At 51.4% G+C, this 19,398-nt stretch overlaps 1 protein-coding gene and 1 long non-coding RNA gene across 15 annotated transcripts in view; one reads left to right on the forward strand and one right to left on the reverse strand.

Annotated features, from left to right (window-relative positions):
- The window catches only part of CLEC16A (C-type lectin domain containing 16A), a 239,612-nt gene that overhangs the window by 165,118 nt on the left and 55,096 nt on the right, over positions 1-19,398 (forward strand). For 10 of the 12 annotated variants that reach the window (XM_061152832.1, XM_061152825.1, XM_061152827.1 and 7 more), the window contains 3 exons: positions 3,060-3,211; positions 5,930-6,134; positions 7,907-8,071. In XM_061152832.1, the coding sequence (XP_061008815.1) occupies positions 3,060-3,211; positions 5,930-6,134; positions 7,907-8,071 (522 nt within the window). Of the gene's footprint in view, positions 1-3,059; positions 3,212-5,929; positions 6,135-7,906; positions 8,072-9,788; positions 9,915-19,398 lie in introns of those variants that run through there. The other 2 variants (XM_061152835.1, XM_061152828.1) reach the window with 2 other exon arrangements.
- On the reverse strand, positions 11,454-18,289 carry LOC133063446 (uncharacterized). Of its 3 annotated transcripts, XR_009694403.1 has the most exons (4): positions 17,693-18,289; positions 15,552-15,738; positions 14,868-15,053; positions 11,454-13,319 (listed from the first exon to the last, which is right to left on the reverse strand). It is a non-coding gene; the product is annotated as an uncharacterized LOC133063446 (long non-coding RNA). The 3 variants fall into 3 exon arrangements; XR_009694405.1 differs by lacking the exons at positions 14,868-15,053; positions 15,552-15,738 and having other exon boundaries at positions 11,455-11,913; positions 12,613-13,319; positions 17,693-18,255; XR_009694404.1 differs by lacking the exon at positions 14,868-15,053 and having other exon boundaries at positions 11,456-13,319; positions 17,693-18,282.

The raw sequence follows: 19,398 nt of genomic DNA on the forward strand, positions 1-19,398 counted from the left end.
GCCCCTAAAGGCCCCTGGGCTTTATGAGGGGGTTGCCTGCCGACACACCCCGCTGACACCCAGGCCTTGGCCGTGCCTGCTTTCCGGGCTCACCCGCAGATGAACCTCTGTTGTGAATGTGGGGAAGGAAGAGCAGGTTGTCCTGTTTAGGGGAAAGGGGAGAGGAAAGAAAGAGAAAGGAAAAGAGGAAGGAGAAAGCATCCTTTATGAGCTTAGTTTTCTCTTTTTAAAAAGTAAAAGATGCTAATTGGGGAACATGATATAAGTATTGAGTTAAGAAAGTAAACTCGACCTCTGTGTGTGTGTGTGTGTGTGTGTGCACGCTCAGTCATGTCTAGTTCTTTGCCACCCCATGGACTGTAGCCCTCGGGGCTACATGGATTTTTTTTCAGGCAAGAGTGCTGAAATGGGCTGACATTTCCTCCTCCAAGGGATCTTCCCGACCCAGGAATCGAACCCGGGTCTCTTGTGCCTCCTGCATTGGCAGGCGGGTTCCTTACCACTGCGCCACCTGGGAAGCCAAACTCCACGCACTGCAAAGAAAATGTTTGCAAGAAAGAGTGTGAGGACTTCCATTTCTAAGGATACAGAAGACTAGATGTCTTCTGCATGAAACTAGAAATTCTGGATTAAGTCATTTTTAGAACTCTTGTTAAATACTTGGCTAGATTCCTGGGAAAGGGAGGAAGCTCCTTGCCCTGGAGAATGAGAACGTGCAATCCAGAGAGTTGAGCCTGTCTGGTGCTGGTGTTGGCTGGGGGTTTCTGGCCATGTTAGGTGGTCACATGCTGGGGAGAAAAGGCGGAATCACAAGGCCTGTCACAGCTGCTGGACCGGAAGACATCCCAGGAAGCCAGGATCTCAGACTGTGTGCTCAGAGGGTTAAGCGGAGGTAGTGTGGGAGGTGCGGGCAGGGAGGCAGAGGAGCGAGGGGAGGAGAAGAGGGCAGAGGAGAAATGTGCCTGTCATTCCTCAGGTCTAAATGAAGAGCAAAAATGAGGGGAGGCAAAAACTTGGCAAATTCCTGTGTTTGGGGCCAGGACTGTTACTATCTGTGTTACTTTTCCCCCACCGCCCACCACCAATAAAGTAAAGCCAAATGTTAGGTTACAGGATGTACTGGGGTGCTGACAGTGTTCTGCTGCTGGAGTGTCACGGGCACAGCTCTAAGTTTACCAAAACTTGAACTGTACACTTAAAATGGGCGAGTTTTATGGTATATAAATTATCTCTCTGTAAAACTGTTTAAGGGAAAAAAAAATTGACCCAGCATTCTTCTAATGTTTTGGTATATTTCTCCAAGCTTGTATTTCTTTGTAGGGATACTATCTTTTAACATACCAAAATCCCAATTACAAAGTTTTTACCATCTTGTTCATTTAAACATGTAATGTCTTTCCCAGTGCCGTTGCAATTATTGGTAAATAGGATTTTTTACTTGGGTCTTTAATGTGTATTTCAAAAGTGTATGTTGACTACCTCCTCATTTTAAAATAATTTCAAGCAAATCAGTGATACAGAGGGCAAAAATTAAAGTTCTCCTGTTGATACCACACACACACACACACACACACACACACACACAGTCCCACCCACCCCCAGTTCTCACTTCCCTCCTCCTAAGTAACCACAGTTCACACTTTGGTTAGACATAACTTTTAAATGTGTATGTAATTTTCCATATGATGGGAAAAAAATCATACTCACGTGGTTCCCCTCTTTGGGGGTATTTCGGTTGTTTCCTAGTTCAGCTATTTCTTTTAAAATATATTACAGAGGATTTCACTGGAAGGAACTCAGAGTAGGCCGTAGATTTAATGGCCCTGTGTTACCATGGTGAGTTCAGAGCCATCAAGGACAGGCACTAAATTAGACATCAAATCTGGGAATAACTTCCAGCCAAGAGAAGGGACCAAGCATAAGCTGAGGAAACCCTGCTAAATGCTTTCCCTACCTGTTCTCATTTTAAGGTATCAAACATCTCCAGATCGGGGACATTATTCCCATTTTACAGATGGAAAACCATGGTTTAGAGGGGCCAAGTGCCTTGCCCCAAATCACACACCGTCTCATGTAGAGCTAGGCTGTAAGTTGTCAGACTCCAAGCTGAAGTCTTGGTGATTCTGTAACCAAGCGGGGGGCTCTTCCTTTCCTGTCTTCACTTAATCTGGGCAAACACAGTCAGAGGTGTAAACCGCCAACGCCTGCAGGGAAGCACTGAAATGTTACTGGGATTCTGGGTTTGTTGGGTGTTTTTTTTAGCTACAGTTGCAGTACCTAATTCACAGCCAGTATTGTATAGTAAGTCCCCTACACCCGAACCTTCAAGTTGCCAACTTTGAGAGATGCAAACGTGCGTTCACGTGTCCCAGCGTTTAAGTCCATTCACGTCTCTGGCATACACTGACACGCGCTTGCATCTTCAGTGCATGGCTGTGATTCTGTGTACATCACTGCACAGGACTGTATAGAGCGCAGTCGTGGAGTGTCTCTATGTTGAGCCCAGCACGTCCAGAAACCAGTGTAAAAGCAGCGGGGATGCATCTGATACGACCGTAGTTTTTAAAGTGCTGTACTGTAAGATTAAAAATGTCTTCTTCATCTTTGCTGTTTGTTTTGTGTGTATTATTTGTGTGAAAAGTATTATAAGCCTAGTAGAGTACAGTACTATGTAGCTAACCCTGTTAGTTGCGTACCTAGGCTGACTTTGTTGGACTTACAAACACATTGGACTTAGAACGCACTCTCAGAATGGAACTCACTCATTGTGACCGTACTGGTGCTTTATGTATTTTATATGAGCCGATCCTCACAAACAGTGCTTTGAGTGGGTTGGGCATGATCCCCATTTTCCAGATGAGAAATCTGAAGCCCAGAGAGATAGAGAAGGTTGCCCAGCATGACTCAGAGGAGGGACTCCGAGCCCAGTGTGTGTGACTGCCAGGCTGGGCTCTGGCGCCGAGCTGCGCCGCCCAGCGGAACACACACCAGCCCAAATGTGTCGCTCAGACTGTGTGGCGGACTGCGCCTCACCTGGCTCTCTGTCCCCCTCCTCCCAGACAACAGCGACCTGATCGCGTGCACAGTGGTCACCAAGGACGGCGGCATGCTCCAGCGGTTCCTGGCTGTCGATATTTACCAGATGAGTTTGGTGGAGCCCGACGTGTCCAGGCTGGGCTGGGGAGTGGTCAAGTTCGCAGGCCTTCTACAGGTACGATGGCTGAGAAGCCTGAAAGCTTTTCTCCACTGGCTGTACAAACACCCACCAAAGTATCATCTTTGCAGTCAGGTGCTAATGACATAAGGGCTGCGTGAACAGATTACCCCTGACAGCAGTCAGAACACCTCACAGATAAGGGCCAAGTTCTCTTTAACCAAAACCCACTTCTGACTCCCCTCCTCTGTTATCAGACATGGTGCTTTGCCAACTGCATGTATGAGTAGAGCTACGTGTACTATCCTTCCCAGGTGGCCCAGTAGTAAGGAATCTGCCTGTCAGCGCAGGAGACACAGGTTCAATCCCTGGGTCAGGAAGATCCCCTGGAGTAGGAAATGGCAACCCACTCCAGTATTCCTGCCTGGAGAATCCCATGGACAGAGGAGCCTGGTGGGCTGCAGTCCATAGGGTCACAAAAGAGTCAGACATAACTGACGCAACATAGCATGCATGTACTGTTTTTAAAAATTGTACACAGATACTCGAAAGAGGGTGTGTCTATATGTATTTTTTATTCTCTCATGTTGCATGTATTCTAAACTTTGCTTTTTTTCACTCAATGAATGTTTTGGAGACCTGACTGTGTCAGTCTGTGGAGACTTTCTGGTATTCTTGTAACTGCTGCCTGACCACATCCCAAGGCGGAGGTAGTCAGTGCCCTGTGGTTGTTCCCAGCTTTCTTCCTTCACATACGGTGCTGCCGTGAACAAAATTGTCCTGACTTCCTTGTGCGTTTGGGCCAGGGTTTCCCTAAGGCAGATACCAAGAAGTTGGGCTGGGCCCATTTCCTCTCTAGAATGATTGTTGCTGCTGGTGATTTATGGAAGTTCCCGTGTCCTCCATCTCTCCATCAAGCCTGGGCTCTTAAATTGCCAAACGCCAAGCTGGACCTTAGGTTTTCTTAGTGTTTGTCTAATGATGGGTGACTAATGCCAGCTGGTTGGTTGAAGGAAGCATAGCGCCAGGCAAGTTGAAGACAGCCTTCCAGCCCCACGCCCCCACCAGACCCCTTGGGCCTTACTTGCCCTGCGCCGGGCCTGTTTCCTTGTTGGGCAGCCCTGGTTGCTGGCAAGGCCTTGCCGGGGCCAAAACACATCCATCTCCAGTGTGACCCCCCTCCCCAAGAGGACCACCCATGGGTTTGAAGACACTGTTGCAACTATTTCCCAGCCTCCTCTTTTTCAAGACCTTTCCATTTAAAAAATGTCTTTTACAGAAGGTTGATGTGCACAGCAACTATCTGAAGAAGCTCGCATTTAAAAAAAGACTTGCACGTCGGAGACTGTCCATTAAGTAACTTAGTGCTTCTTCTTATTTATCTAGGCTTATAATCAATTTCCTTTAGAATTTAGTGTCAGGAAAGTGTTTTTCTCCCTCAAAGGATTAATACGTGTCGTCCATCAGACAATGAAAGCCACATAAACCTTTTCTTTTGGTAGTCTTCCAGGAGCGCCTATTTGTCAGGCTGTTACCATGCGCCAGCCTCTCTCTCCATTTTAAAAGCGTAATATCTCATCTAATCCCCACTGCAACATTCCGTGCCAGATGGAATGCCATTGAACAGTCTCTGTCTTGTTTCATGAGCCTTTTCAACATTTCTGCCCCCTCCTCTAGCCTTTGACTTTCATGCCTGTCTCCTGTCCTCTGCCTTTTATCTCAAACTTCAGTGGGAAGCAAATTCTTTGCACAGAATCCATTCTGAGGCTTTGGATCACATTTGTCTTGATACTTGGTCTATGTGAGTCCTTCTCTACCTTTCAAGGGCAACTTCCTTCAAATGTCTCTTTCTCAGAGTTAGCTTTTTCCTTTAGGGACCAGAAATTCGTCAGAGACATACAAATAGGAGCTAACAATGCCCTCTTCTTAAGAGAGAGGGCCTCCCTGGCAGCTCAGTTGGTCAAGAATCTGCCTTCAATGCAGGAGACCCCGGTTCAATTCCTGGGTTGGGAAGATCTGCTGGGGAAGGGATAGACTACCAACTCCGGTGTTCTTGGGCTTTACTTGTGGCTCAGACGGTAAAGAATCCGCCTGCAATGTGGGAGACCTGAGTTCGATCCCTGGGTTTGGAAGATCCCCTGGAGAAGGGAAAGGCTACCCACTCCAGTATTCTGGCCTGGAGAATTCCATGGACTGTATAATCCACGGGGTCCCAAAGAGTTGGACGCAACTGAGCGACTTTCACTTTCTTAAGAGAAGCAGGAAAGGAATTGTTAGTAGGTGGAATCATGCCAGAAAGAACTAGGACCTTGGGTTTGTTATTTCTGGTTTCTCAGAAGCAAGAATTGTTAGGGTTTGGGACTTCCCAGGTGGTCCAGTGGTTAAGAGTCCGCCTTCCAATGCGAGGGGGTGTGGGTTCAATCCCTGGTCAAGCACTATGATCCCACAGGCTGCTGGTGTTCTTCAGGTTCACCAGCTGACTCAAGTCTTTCTGGGGACAAGACCAGCCACCACAGCCAGCATCAGCCACTTGCACTGGCTGTGCTTCCCACCCTGTTGTTTCCCGCCAGGCCCGGTCTGGTTTGTGCCCGTCCTCAACACTTGCACTTGGGGAACTGATGGTTTCCTTCAGAGCAAAAGCAAACTTCAGTCTGAGGGCCCTTGTTCTAGAGGAGACGTGGGTCCACAGCCTCCAAGCAGTGACCTTCCTGACAGAACGACCTTCCTAACTGAACCTAACGGAAATCCTTTCTTTGGCTGCTCTCCCCGCCCCAGGATATGCAGGTGACCGGCGTGGAGGATGACAGCCGCGCCCTGAATATCACCATCCACAAGCCTGCGTCCAGCCCCCACTCCAAGCCCTTCCCCATCCTGCAAGCCACCTTCATCTTCTCGGACCACATCCGCTGCATCATCGCCAAGCAGCGCCTGGCCAAGGGCCGCATCCAGGCGAGACGCATGAAGATGCAGAGGATAGCGGGTGAGTGCGGCACCCCTCGCTGGGTGTCCTCTGAGCCGTCAGAGTGGGTCTCACATTGGCCTCGAGCACCCTAATGACTTCTCTAGGAGAGGACACTCAAGGTGCAGGAATCAGTTGTGTTTTGGTGAGAGGATGGAGGATCCTAAGCATTTGGTTTCTAGAATGTCTGGGGCTGCTCAAAGAGGTGCGGCCATCCGTGTGGACAATGGTGCTACCCTCCAGCACACGGCATCCTCTAACTTATACTTGCAAAGTGCCTTGATTCTCGTCTACCACCTCTGACCCTTAAAACCACCCTGGAGATGAGTAGGGCCTGTTCACCCATTTTATAGATGAGTAAACTGAGGCTTGGTGACTTGCCCAAAGCCACACAGGCAGCTGGTTGGCAGAACCCAAAGGCGGGACTTCCTGCGCTAAAGCCCGTCCCTTCCTCCTCTCCGTTCCCAGCTCTCACGAGAGGCAGCCCTGCCTGATGAGGGGGCCGGGACCCAGCACTGGATTCGCACGCGTCGTTTCACATGGCTCAGGGATGTGGTGAATCAGTGAGGAGGCCCTGCGCCGTCCAGTGTCAGGAAGGCCCCAGCTCTCTTAGAAGTGAAGGTGCTGGTGTGAGAGCCTTCCCTTCATCAGGGCAGAAAGCACAGCATCCTCTGCGGGGAAAAGGCATTCTATCAACTCCTGAAGTCACCACCAGCCTTTCTCAAGAAACCAGGGCCTTTCAGCTCAAGCACCGAGCAGTCCACTGGGGAGAATGGGCGTGTTCTGAGGGGTCCCCTGAAAATAAACACTGAGAGGGCGGGCTTTCTGGGCCTGGTGGGTTCAGTTATTTCCTGCACGTGCTCCGTTGATTGGCGCTGGCCTGCATCACACACAGTCCGCATCTTATTTCTCACTTAGCTGAAACTTGGCCTCCAAAATCATTACAGAAGCATTTTGTAATGTGCAAAGTGACTTAAATCATTCAGTCCTTTCTCTAAAGATTTATTTCCAGGGTGGTTTTTTTTTTTTTTTAATGTAAAGCAATCTCTCACAGTTGGCATAAAGGCTAAATATTTCATTTGAAAATGGAGAATTATGCTGTGAAGTGACTGTTAGAACTAACGCCTTGGGTATTTCTTTCTTCTTTTTTTTTTTTTTTTTTGGCCGTGCCATGCGGCATCTGGGATCTTAGTTCCCCGATCAGGGATCAATCCTGTGGTCCCCTGCGTTGGAAGTGTGGAGTCTTAATCACTGTACCGCCTGCAAAGTCCCACGCGTTGGGTATTTCTTAAATAAATTCTAAAAGGCCCCTCCAAATTTTGCTGTATCGTGAGATTTGTGTGCGGAAGGGAAGACAGCGACAGATACACACACAGTCATAAATACACAAGCACAGGCGCCTGTGTGTTCTCTCTCACACACTCTTCCCTGCACGCATAGATTTGTGAATTTCGTGGCAGAACTGGCCTCATTTGGTTCAGGGTCTGAAACAGTACACAACGCTAAGCCTTGGTATGGTTTTTGTGTATGGAAACCAAGACTCTGAGGTGAAGATGGGCCTGGCCTTCCTCTCTGAACACCACGCAAGGCGCCCCTTGTGTTTTGAGCCTCAGTCGAGACCCTCGGTGACATGCTGGTCTCCCCAGCTCGAGGCTATCGGCTGCCTGCCTAGAATCGCCCACGGGATGTGCCTGGCTGGGCCACAGCCACACCAACTACAGCCACCCAAAGTCTCATCACCTACACTCCCATCGTACATGCTGAGCTTGAACCACGGGTTTGTTTGAACATAGCCCTCCTGGACCTTCCGATCCAGCCGACGACCGAGGTCTTGGGGTTTGGACTCGGCTCATCTTCCGCGCAGCACCTGCCCTTCCGCTTCTACGACCAGTGCCGCCGGGGCAGCAGCGACCCGACTGTGCAGCGCTCTGTGTTCGCCTCTGTGGACAGGGTACCAGGTAAGCCAGCCCGCCCCTCCCCACGCCACCTCCTGTCCCCTCCAGGGAGTGGGAGAGGGTTGATTCCAGGACCTTCTGTATCTCGAGCATTCGTAAGCATCCCTTCCCCTCTCAGAAACCCAGCTTCTTAGAACTTATCAAAGTCCAGTGCAAGATCAAACACAAGCCCCAGAAAGAAATCTTGGCTTCCCCTTTGATGTTCCATCACTGGGGTTTGGTTTTCCAGAGATTTTGTTTGAGGATGTTTGAGGATGTAGAAGAGCTTCTCAGAATTAAGACTAAAACTTTCTTGGAAGTTTCTTGGAAATACTTAGAGTATTAGTAACGAGGTTGTGGAAGAGTCATTTCCTTTTCCATGTAGGATGACTAGAAAGATTTGGTGTATGTGGTTCCTGTTTAAGCCCCTAAAGAAGTGAGAATTCAGAAGAAGGTCCCGCTGCCCACGGGGTGACTGCCACTGTCTTTTTTCTGGGAGCTTCTCTTCCCACTTTCACCAAAGTACAGCTCTAACTTTCCTCCCCGCCTATCTGAAAGAGAAGCATGAATAGAAAATTCAAAGTCTCCCAGTGGAGCTGCAAGTACCGCTTCTCCACAAGGGCCAGTGGGCTCCCCCTTCCTATTCTGATATGTCTGCACTCTGACCTCTCACAAGAGAACCTTGCCCTTGTTTACAGAACTTCAGAAAACTGGCCAAGCTGTTCCCTGCAACTTCACCCCTCCATGCTTAGGGCTTCAAACCTCAACTGCAAATGTTGCAAAATGTTTTCAAAAGCAGTTACCCAATTAAGAATCAAATGGGGTCGATAGAACCTGACCCAAACGAGGGTCCCTATTTCCCTTCCACCTCACATTTCATTCTTCGATTTGATTCATTCATTTTAGAAATATAGTATATGCTATACGTGCTAAGTCGTTTCAGTCGTGTCTAACTCTTTGTGACCCTATGGATTGTGGCCTGCCAGGCTGCTCTCTCCATGGGATTCATGTAGTATATGCTATAAGCATATGACTTCTTAAAACCCAAACAGGACATGATAAAATGAAAAATAAGACTGCTTGGCCCCGGAAGTGACCATGGTTAAAAGTTTCTTGCATGTCCTTCCAGACATGTTTTGCTTGCCTGTTTTTACACCCCGGGCTTATACCGTATGTGTGATTCTGCATCTTGCTGTGTTCGATTATTGACGAGTCAGCGTTACATGGAAGCATGTGTAAGCCGACTTCATGCTCATTCACTGTGGTATAGTATTTTTTCACATGGATGGACCCAAAGAATCTTCTGTAACATTTCGTGCTGATGGGCATTGGACGCTGGTCACTGACTGGACAGCGATGCTGGTCATTTCCAGCTTCTTACTCGTCCATCGTCACAGTGAATCTCCTTGGGGTATCCTTGTTGTAAGTGTGCAAATGTCATGTGTCGGTGGGATAAATACCCAATGGCAGATCTGCCAAGTCAAAGGGGAGGTTTTTTCATCTTAATGTATGTAGTCCCAGAAAGTGTGCCAGTTCACGCTGCCACCCACAGCCTGCGATTGCTTCCATTCTTAAATCCGGTCTTAGGTTTCGAGACTGACTATAGTCCTGTCTCTGTTTTCAGCCATGAAACGTGAGACGGTTCTGCCTGCTGAGGGGTCTGGAGGGTTCTTTGTTAAAAATTCTCCAGATTGGGACTTCCCTGGTAGTCCATTGGTTGAGAGTCTGCTTTCTAATGCAGGGGACTCGGGTTCGATCCCTGGTCGGGAAACTGGGATCCCACATGCCACGGAGCAGCTAAGCCTGTGAATCCTAACTACTGGGCCTGTGCACCACAACTAGAGAGTCCAGGAGCCGCATCAGAGAAAGGTCCCACGTAATGCAGTGAAGATCCTGCGTGCTGCAACCAAATAAATAAACATGAAAAAAAATTCCCCAGATTGCTTCATGCTCTGTAGAGATGGTTGCTAAGTAGACATAAGTGATGACCATAAGTCTAGGTTAACTAAATACAGACTGGCCTGGTAAGAAATCGTTTCTTTCTTCCTTTCCTTTTTTTTCCCACACAGTTATAATTCTTTTTTTTCTTTTTATTTTGGCTGCACAGGATATGGGATCTTAGTTCCCCAACCAGGGATCAAACCTGCACCCCTTGCATTGGAAGGGCAGAGTCTAACCCCTGGACTGCCAGGGAAATCCCACACACAGTTGTAATTTTATTATAACATGTCTATAAGCACCTCTTTGTAATTTTTTTTTAATTGAAATGTAATTGATGTACAAGATTCTGTGAGTTAAGAAACCATTTCTTTGGGTCATCAGGGCTTCTTTGAGCTCAGGAAGTAATGGGTTAAGGAGGAAAGCTGGGTCCTCCTTTCCACTCCCTCGTCTTTGGAACAAGGCGAGCGTAGAGTAATAAACAGAGCCAAATGTCAAGTTCTTGGGCGTCCACATGATCCCCCCCCGTTTGCAGATGGCCATGCGATCACTTCTCCCATCCCACCTGACCTCCAGAGAGGGGCCAGGCTGTCCAGTGCCGGGGACGGCAGCCTGCCTCTGCTGCCCTGGACCTGCCTTGCAGAGGGCTTGGCACAGCTGGCACGCACGGTGTCCTCCTGCTGGTCCCAGGGTCAGGGCACCAGCTGGGACTAGGTCAGGTCACAGGAAGCTCCTGAAAGCGACCACACACCCCTCAGCAGTGTCTCCCCCCGGCAGCCCCCGGCAGGGCGGGTGGTGGGGGACATTCTCAGAGATGCGGCCGCAGGACGGCTGCTCCAGGGCCTTGGGTAGAGAGGCCTGGCTGCCCTCCTGTCCTCGCCTGGGCCGGAGATGTGAGCTAAAGAGCCAGTGGGAAGTGCTGAGGCTTCGCATGACTCAGAGAGGGTCAGCGTTCCCTCAGAGGGGACCCCACCCCCGCTGCCTCACCACCTGCCGCCTCGGAATCTGGCCCACAGCCGCCCAGCCTCTTGGCATCACCCCTCATCTTTTCTCTTCGTTCTCCCACACCCACGTCTGCTCTGCCTCCGGAACACACCGGGTCCTTCTCCCTCTCTCGGCCCCCAGCGTTTCTTCCCCCCTCACGGCAGCAGCATCCACGTGCTCCCCGGCTTCCAGGCTCATCCTCTCCCTTCCACACAGCCAGAGGGATCTTTCTAGAACATAAATCATATCACATCATGCCTCTCCGTGCCGCCCTCCTGTAGCTTCCTCTTTGCATTTAGAACAAAGTCCAGGTCTCTCGTTCTGACCTTGCATGCTCGTTGTGCGATGAGCCCCGGCCAGCCTCTCAGACGCAGCTCTCCCGAAGCCTTCACCCCGTCCCCTGCCCGAGCCCCCACCCTTGCTGCTCCTCCAAGTCAGCGTGTCTCCAGGTTTGAGCCTCAGGATCCCTTCTTTGTTTTTTTTCTTTTTTTTTTTGGCTGTGTGGCATGTGGGATCTTAGTTCCCCGACAGAGGATCGAACCCATGCTCCATGCAGTGGAAGCGTGGAGTCCTAGCCACTGGATCACAAGGGCAGGCCCAGCGCCACTTTATACTTTTTGAAAAGTATTAAGGAACCCAAAGATCTTTAGTGTGTGTGGATTATACTTACCCATATTTCAGCTATTGGAAATTAAAACTGAGAAATACTTTTAAAATGTATTTGTTTAAAAAATAACAATAACCCATCCTATGTAAAGCAGTAAATAACATAGTTCTTTATGAACCATAAGTCTGTTTTGCAAAACAAAACAAAAGTGAATATTATATTTTTGCAAGTCTCCTTAATATCTGGCTTAATAGACAACAGCTGGGCTTTCTCATAGCTGCTGCTGCTTTCAATCTGTCATGCTGGCATGGACTCCGGAAAGCTCCTCTGCGTCCTCCTGGGAGAAGGAGTGTAAAAGGAAAAGGCCGTCGTCATCTTTATGAGAGTTCTGACCCTGGGAGGCGCCCCCAGGGTTCCCCAGCTCATGCTTTGAGAACCACCGCGGGAGCTCACTGCTCTCTCCTGCCCCAGGGCCTTGGCCCTGCACGCGTGTGGCCACTTCCTGATGATCACTCGGGCTTCAGTCTGCGTGCCGCCTCCTCAGCGAGGCCTTCCCTGATCCCCGCTGCCCCGCTCTGCCCCGTCACATTAGCCTCCGTGGCCTGGCGGCTCTATACCCAGCCAGATATTTGGGTATCTTCCTCCCCCCAGGAAGAGTGTCACTCCCGTGGGGACCTGGAGTGTCCCCTTCACATGGCGCCTTCATTCAGCCTTCACCCAGTGAGGAGTGAGCCTCTGTCCTCAGTCTCTGCGCCTCTGTCCTCAGTCTCTGCGCCTCTGTCCTCAGTCTCTGCACAGCCTCAGGGCAGCGCCCACCCGATGCCCTTCTCCCTGCGAGAACTCCAGGGAGACGAGGAGTTCCCGCAGAGGCCCCAGACATTGGGTGGTTTAGGCTGCAGCACTTCGGCAGGGGACACCAGGGAGCTGAGACCCAGCCCCAGGTCTTCAGCGGCAGCCCCCTGCCTCAACTTCGGTGCTGTCACCAAAGCGAGTGAGACGCAAGTCCCGTCAGTTTCATGTGAGTCACCGCGCTCACCTTCCTCAAAGGGTTTGCTGGAGGGCTCCTCGCAAGCCTGGCCCAGGTTGGCCTGCGATGCTGTGGCTTCCGTACCTGCCGTCCGGGTGTTGCTGTGTGTCTGTCCCTTGCATGGACCACACTGTGGCAGCGTACCTCCCGCTGGAGAGTAGCTGACAAGGGAAAAACCACGGCTGGCCACCTGTCCCCGGGGTGGCTGCCGGAGGAGCTAGCTGGCTTGATCGTGACACGTCTCCTGCTATTCTCTGCAGGCCTGGGGAGTTGTCACAGAGCCGTTTCTCTTCCCCTTTCAAAGCTCTACATGATTATATTTGATGAACACATACCTTTCATTTCCTTGGACGAGACGTTAAAGTAGAATATAAATCAGGGCTAATAGGCGACTGGCCACTTTGGTGTATTTTTCTTCTCCCATTTGGCTTTGAAAAAAATCACAAATTCTATTCATTGGCCAGTTTTATGTTTATGGCTCTCGTCCCCACAGAATGTTCAGCTCCAGGAGGGCAGAGGCCGTGAGCGTGGCTGGCCAGGGAGGGAGGGCAGAGGCCGTGAGGGTGGCTGGCCAGGGACAGAGGGTCAGCAGTGGCCGGTGTGTTGGGTGGGCGGGCGCAGCCGGGTCTGGAGTCCAGCTCTGCGGTTAGTGCTCCATGGCTGGTGCCTTCCAGGACCCAGTCCACTGACCCGTGGTGATAGCCGATTGCCAGAACCTGCCAAGAGGGGGCGGGGTGTCCAAAACTAGCCCACAGGGCAGTCTTTCCATGGACAACCATGGGCCAGCAGACCCCAGAGCAGAGGCTGTTTCCGGAAGTGACCCCGGGCATCAGAGGGCAGTGGCCTCCAATCTGAGGGCCAGGGCTCTGGCCTCCCCAAGCCAACCAGACCCCCTCTCCTGGACTCCTTCTGGCCCAGGGGCTGCTCTCAGGCATTCACCTGGGGGTGGCGGGGGCACGAGGGGGGAGCTGGTGACAGACCACCATAGTCCCTCTTGGCCGGGTCCTGCCCAGGCCCTGCCTAATTCTTACCCAAACAGAAGGGCTCTAGAGCCCAGCTTGTTGGGGGATTGCAGTGGGACACACCCAGGCAGGTTGACACCCACTGGCGCTCAATGACCGGGGCTCAATGACATGTTTTAACAAAAGTGACCCTTCCGCAGCTGAGGACCATCATCTGCCCCGGACCAGTCGTTTACCTCCAGGGGAGGGTCTGTCTGCCTCTTTCACTGCCCTCCACCCTGCTTAGGGTAGTCCTACGCCATCTGGCCCCTGCCCCCTTTCCACAATCGGCTCCTCTCTCTTCTCTGTCCTGGGCTCTCTTAGAAGATAATACAGCCCAGCATCTCAGCCGCGCTGGCTTTCTGTCTGCACCTCCTGAGCGCCAGGCATGTCCCCTTAAGGACCACTGTCCTCACACTGCCCTCTGGCTAGAACCAGGAACCCTCCGCAAGCCTGGTGCCTTCTCAGCGTTCAGGGTCCTGCGCGCATTTCTCCTCAGAGGCCTCCCCAGGGGCCCCAACACCCACCCAGTCCCACCCATATAGCAGCTGGGTTTTATTTATTCAATTGTGGTGGAATTCATACAGCATAAAACCAACTATTTGGAAGAACACTGTTCAGCGGCATTAGTACCTTCACATTCTGGGCTACCAACCCCTCTGCCTGCGTGTGTGCTCAGTCACTTCTGTCGTGTCTGACTCTTTGCGACCCCATGGACTGCAGCCCGCCAGGCTCCTCTGTCCATGGGATTCTCCAGGCAAGAATACTGGAGTGGGTTGCCGTGCCCTCCTCCAGGGGATCTTCCTGACCAGGGATCGAACCTGTGTCTCTTTTGCTTTCGCTCTGGCAAGCGGGTTCTTTACCACTAGTGCCACCTGGGAAGACCCACCTTTACTCATTCCAAAACATTTTCCTCGGCCCCAATCAACCCTGTTCCCACTAAGCAGTCACTCCTCATTTCTTCTCCCCCCACACGCCCCCCACCCCCCCAGCCTCAGGCAGCCACTCATCTGTTCTGTCTATAGATTGATCTGTTCTGGGTATTTCATAGAAACCCTGCACTGTGTGACCTTTGTTTCTGGCTTAGTCACTCAGTTGTGTCCAACTCTTTGTGATCCCATGGCCTGTGACCTGCCAGGCTCCTCCATCCATGGGATTTCCCAGGCAAGAATACTGGAGTGGGTTGCCATGCCCTTACTCCAGGGGATCTTCTCGACCCAGGGAGTAAACCCGGGTCTCCCACGTTACAGTCGGATTCTTTACCATCTGGACCTCCAGGGTAGGGAGGCCCTTCTTTAACTGAGAATCGTGTTTTTGCGGTGCATCCACCTTGTGGCGTGTGTCAGAGCTTCGTTCCTTCTCATGGCTGAGTTATACCCCATTGTGGGCTGGACCACCTTTCGTGCATTCATTCTTCCACCTGTTGGCAGCCCTGACAGTGGTCTCCACCTTTGAGCCAATGCAAATAGGGCTACTATGAGTGTGTGTGTGTGCCAAGTTTTTGTCTGAACACCCATGTTCAGTCTTTAGGGATGTCTACCTAGGAGTGGAATTGCTGGGTTGAATGGGAATTTAACTTTTTGAGGCACAGTTTTCAGAGCCCTTCCCTTTAACTAAAGTTGCCCACTTGTCTTCTCGTCTCCATAACTGTGCCGTGCTAGCGTAGGAGGTTCTGGGGCCCTGTTTATATTGACCTCACTGGTCGACACTCCATGAGCCAGCTGGTGCCCAGTGAGCAGGCAGCAGGCGAGGCTTGGTAGCTGGAGTTCGGGCTGGGTCACTGCTGCCTCTCTCACCCCCAGGCCGGGCTCCTGTCCCAGTCAGCGGGGGGGCTCAGGATGCCGGCGGGACGGTCAGCCTTTCTCCCTTCCTGTCCCGCTGGGCTGGGGGCGCCGTCTGTCTCTGGGTAAACATTGAAATCCCTGAGCACAAGGGCAAGTGCCGTACCTTCCGCAGGTGTGATCGTTGTCAAAGGCAAATAAACCAGCCTTATCAGTCCCTGACCCAGAACACTTAATAGTTCTGTGGAAAGGCAGCGTCGTTCCAGGACCAGCCTTTGGCAGCTGAGTAACTGAGGAAGAATGCAGGATTGCAATGCGCCCGGTGCCAGCCCAGCTGACCACAAAGCCTGGAACTGTCATCCAAAAAAAAAAAAAAGGTGTGGGGTGGGGCAGGAGAAAAAAAATCGATGTTTAATTCATAGACCTCGGTTCTGACTTCTCCCCTGGGGAGAACGTACTAGGTGCTAATGTCATCTCGTGGCAGTGTTTCCCAGAAACTCATTTTTTCAAGCCTGTTATTTTTCTTGTTTCCGATTATAAAACTGAAGCCAACTCTCTCCTTCCAGCTCCTCCAAGGGGGGAAAAAAATACCCTTTGTGGAGTCACATGGGAAGGAGAGCAGCCCCCCACCTCCCTCCAGTCTCCCCAGCCCCATGTTCACCCCTCCCCGCATCAGAGACCCCAGCCACTGGCTCAGTGAGTTACAGATAGTTACAGAAACTTGAATCTGACCTTGAGGCCCGTTTTTTTTTTTTTTTCCAAAAAGCAAAACATATTTAAGCTGTTAAACACTTTATGCAGGACTCTCAGCTGATCTTCCTCAGAAGGGAGGTTTTACCACTTTTCTGCATGTAGAAGCTACCCACACACTCAAGGTCACACCGGTACATCTTCCTCAGCAAGGCTTTGAACTCAGGTCTACCCTGGTCAGACCCTGAGCCCCCCCACCACCAGAGCCTTTCATTCCTGACTCAGTTTTGATGCTCCCAAAGTGAATTCTCCCCACCCCAGGCCTCAGCAGTATCAGACAAAAACCGTATCATCAGCTCCAACCCTCAGCATGTTTTGGACAGAAAAGTCATCCATTTCTGGAAGCGTGGGGTGCAGTTTGACCGGAAGCATTAACTGTGCCAGGCACTTTGTATGCATTAATTCTGTCCTCCGCACAGCCCTGAAAGCGAGTGTCCCTTCCCCTGCTGCACAGAGAGGAAACTGAGGCCCAGACCAAGCTCATGGAGCTACCAAGGGTGGCCAAGACTGGTACCTCCACTTCTGCCTCTGAATACCATTTGCTTGAAGGCTCAGACAGTCAAGAATCTGCCTGTGATGCAGGAGACCCAGGTTTGAGCCCTGGGTTGTGAAGATCCCCTGGAGAAGGGAATGGCAACCCACTCAACTATTCTTGCCTGGAGAATTCCATAGACAGAGGAGCCTGGCGGGCTACAGTCCGTGGGGCCACGAAGAGTTGGACACGACCAAGTGACTAACACTGGGCCTTGGTGACAGCCAAGCCGCTTCACTGACAGCTCTGCCACTTGTCTCTAAGTGAGAGGTCGGGAGGGCAGAGGTCAGGAGAGAGGGGGCTCTTGGGGGCCCTGGCCCAGCCAGCGCGCTCCCATCCCTGTCTTCTCTGTGGCACACCTGCTCCTGAGTCCCCCCGCTCCAAGCCCACCTCCGTTGGATAGGGGACAAACCTGCAAAACTGTGATGCAGAAAGCCACCCTTCTCCCAGAGTCACTGCTTCCAAACTGGGCTTGGGGTCTGGGTTGCTCAAGGCCATCCTCATACAAATTTGCTCCTGGTCTACCATGAATAAAAAAGCAGAAGCGAGATTTCAGAATCCTGCCTGAGCAAAAGCAGCAGGATCTGCGCTTCTTTCAAAGCTGCCTGGCAGATGTTTCTAAGAGATCAGCCTTCAAGCGGCTGGGTCGAGGCATGGGGCCCCTGAGCTGAGTCCATGGGGCCCCTGCTTGCCAGGCTGTTTCTCAGAGCCCGCAGGGCAGCCGTGAAGAGGGAGCCTAAGGATACTGTCAGGCTGGGAGCACCCACGAAGGAACCACATCCCCGAATCTGGACACCCAGGTTTCCCTTCCCTGGAGTGTGCCCTGCTCCCGCTGCCGCCCCGCCAAAGACTGTTTCCCCAAAGACACACCAGCACTTGTCTGGGGAGCCTTCTTGTGAAATGCACTCCCCGCAGGCAGTGCCAGCCCCTGGGCCCCAGACAAGCTTTTCCTGAGAGGTGGCAGCTGGGATGAGAAGAGTTCCGAAGAACTGAGTGTTGCCTCACTGCTCGGGGTCATCACCCACCTCAGACGCTGAAGCAGATGAGTGCCCTGGGCACGCCAGGCCACAACGGTGCAGCAGGGAGCGGGCTGCCGGTAGAGAAGAGCTTGGGGGCCCGGGCCTCGGGCTGTGGGAAAAGGCCAAAGCCCCAGCTTCACGCTGCCTTTTGACCTTGGTGATGCCTGGGAATGTTCTGTGGGTGCGGGCGGCCCACACAGGGCAGCCTCACTGGCAGCACAGGACAGGGGGCAAGTGCCAGGGCGAGGCCCAGCTGCTCACGGGCACGCCCGTCCCTGCCCCCACAACCCGGCTCCTGTCGCTTCTCAGCTCCGGATTTCTTAGTTGAAGTGAAGCACGTTTATGGCCGCACAATCGGAAAGCTGGAAAAGTACCCAGGAAAGATAGAATGTCCAGTGTCCTGCCCCACTGTTCTTTCTGTTCCTCCTTCGCGCTGTCTCTTTTCTCAGCAGCAGGGCTTGCCCAGGTGAGTCATCAGAGGAGGTGGCTTAGCACAGCCCCGGAGCAGACAGTCAGGTTCAAGTGCTGCCTCCACCTCGTCCTCATTATATGGCCTTGGGTCAATTAGTCACCCCTCTAGGCCTGTTTATTCATATAAAAAATGGGGATGATGCGTAATAGTGTGAATATACTCAACATGACTGAACTGTACACTAAATAATAATTAAGGTGGTACATTTTATGTTATGTTTATTTTTTTGTTGTTGTTTAGTTGCTAAGTCATGTCTGACTCTTTTCAACCCCATGGATTATAACCCTCCAGGCTCCTCTGTCAATGGGATTTCCCAGGCAAGAATATTGGAGTGGGTTGCCATTTCCTTCTCCAGGGGATCCTCCCAACCCAGTGATCAAACCTGCATCTCCTGCTTTGGCAGGCAGATTCTTTACCCCTGAGCCACCGGAGAAGCCCTATGTTTATTTTACCACAGTTAGAAAGATAAAAGTAGGGATGGAAATGTCACCTACCTCATTAGGCTCCTGTGAGCATAAAAAGAGTTAATTCACGTAAGCACCTGGAACGAGACCTCCACACAGGTGCAGTAAAAGTTACCTCCATGTTTTTTATGGTCATTGTTATTGGCCAGGGCTGACCCTTGGGCCCCCAAATGATAAGTTCCCTTTCCACACTTTAAATCAGTTTGCACAAAGTTAATAATCCAGGAGCCCCTTCTGCTGTAAATAACAAGCCATGCAGTCATGCAGAGTTGCTCATTTCAGAAAGGCTGATAAAACACCAGGGCAGAACGTGCTTCCTCCTGCAGAAGGGCTATAAGGATTATGGTCACATGATCTGCCTAAGGTCCCACAGCTATTGGAAGGACTGATGCTGAAGCTGAAGCTCCAACACTTTGGCCACCTGATGCGAAGAGCCGACTCATTGGAAAAGACCCTGATGCTGAGAAAGATAGAGGGCAGGAGGAGAAGGGGACAGCAGAGGATGAGATGGTTGGATAGCATCACCAACTCAATGGACATGAGTTTGAGCAAACTCTGGAGACAGTGAAGAACAGAGAAGCCTGGTGTGCTACAGTCCATGGGGTAGCAGAGTCGGACATGACTGAGCGACTGAACATCAACAACAATCACAGCTCTTAGAGGCAGAGCCAGGACCAGAGATGAACAGAGACCTGTCCCCTGAAGCCCGGGTCCCAGCACACTCCCGCACACCTGTGACACTGGCGGGTCATCAACTCCACGCCTGCCCGCGCGGA

This window comes from Dama dama, chromosome 10 (genome assembly GCF_033118175.1).
Source record: "Dama dama isolate Ldn47 chromosome 10, ASM3311817v1, whole genome shotgun sequence".
Lineage (NCBI taxonomy): Eukaryota > Metazoa > Chordata > Mammalia > Artiodactyla > Cervidae > Dama > Dama dama.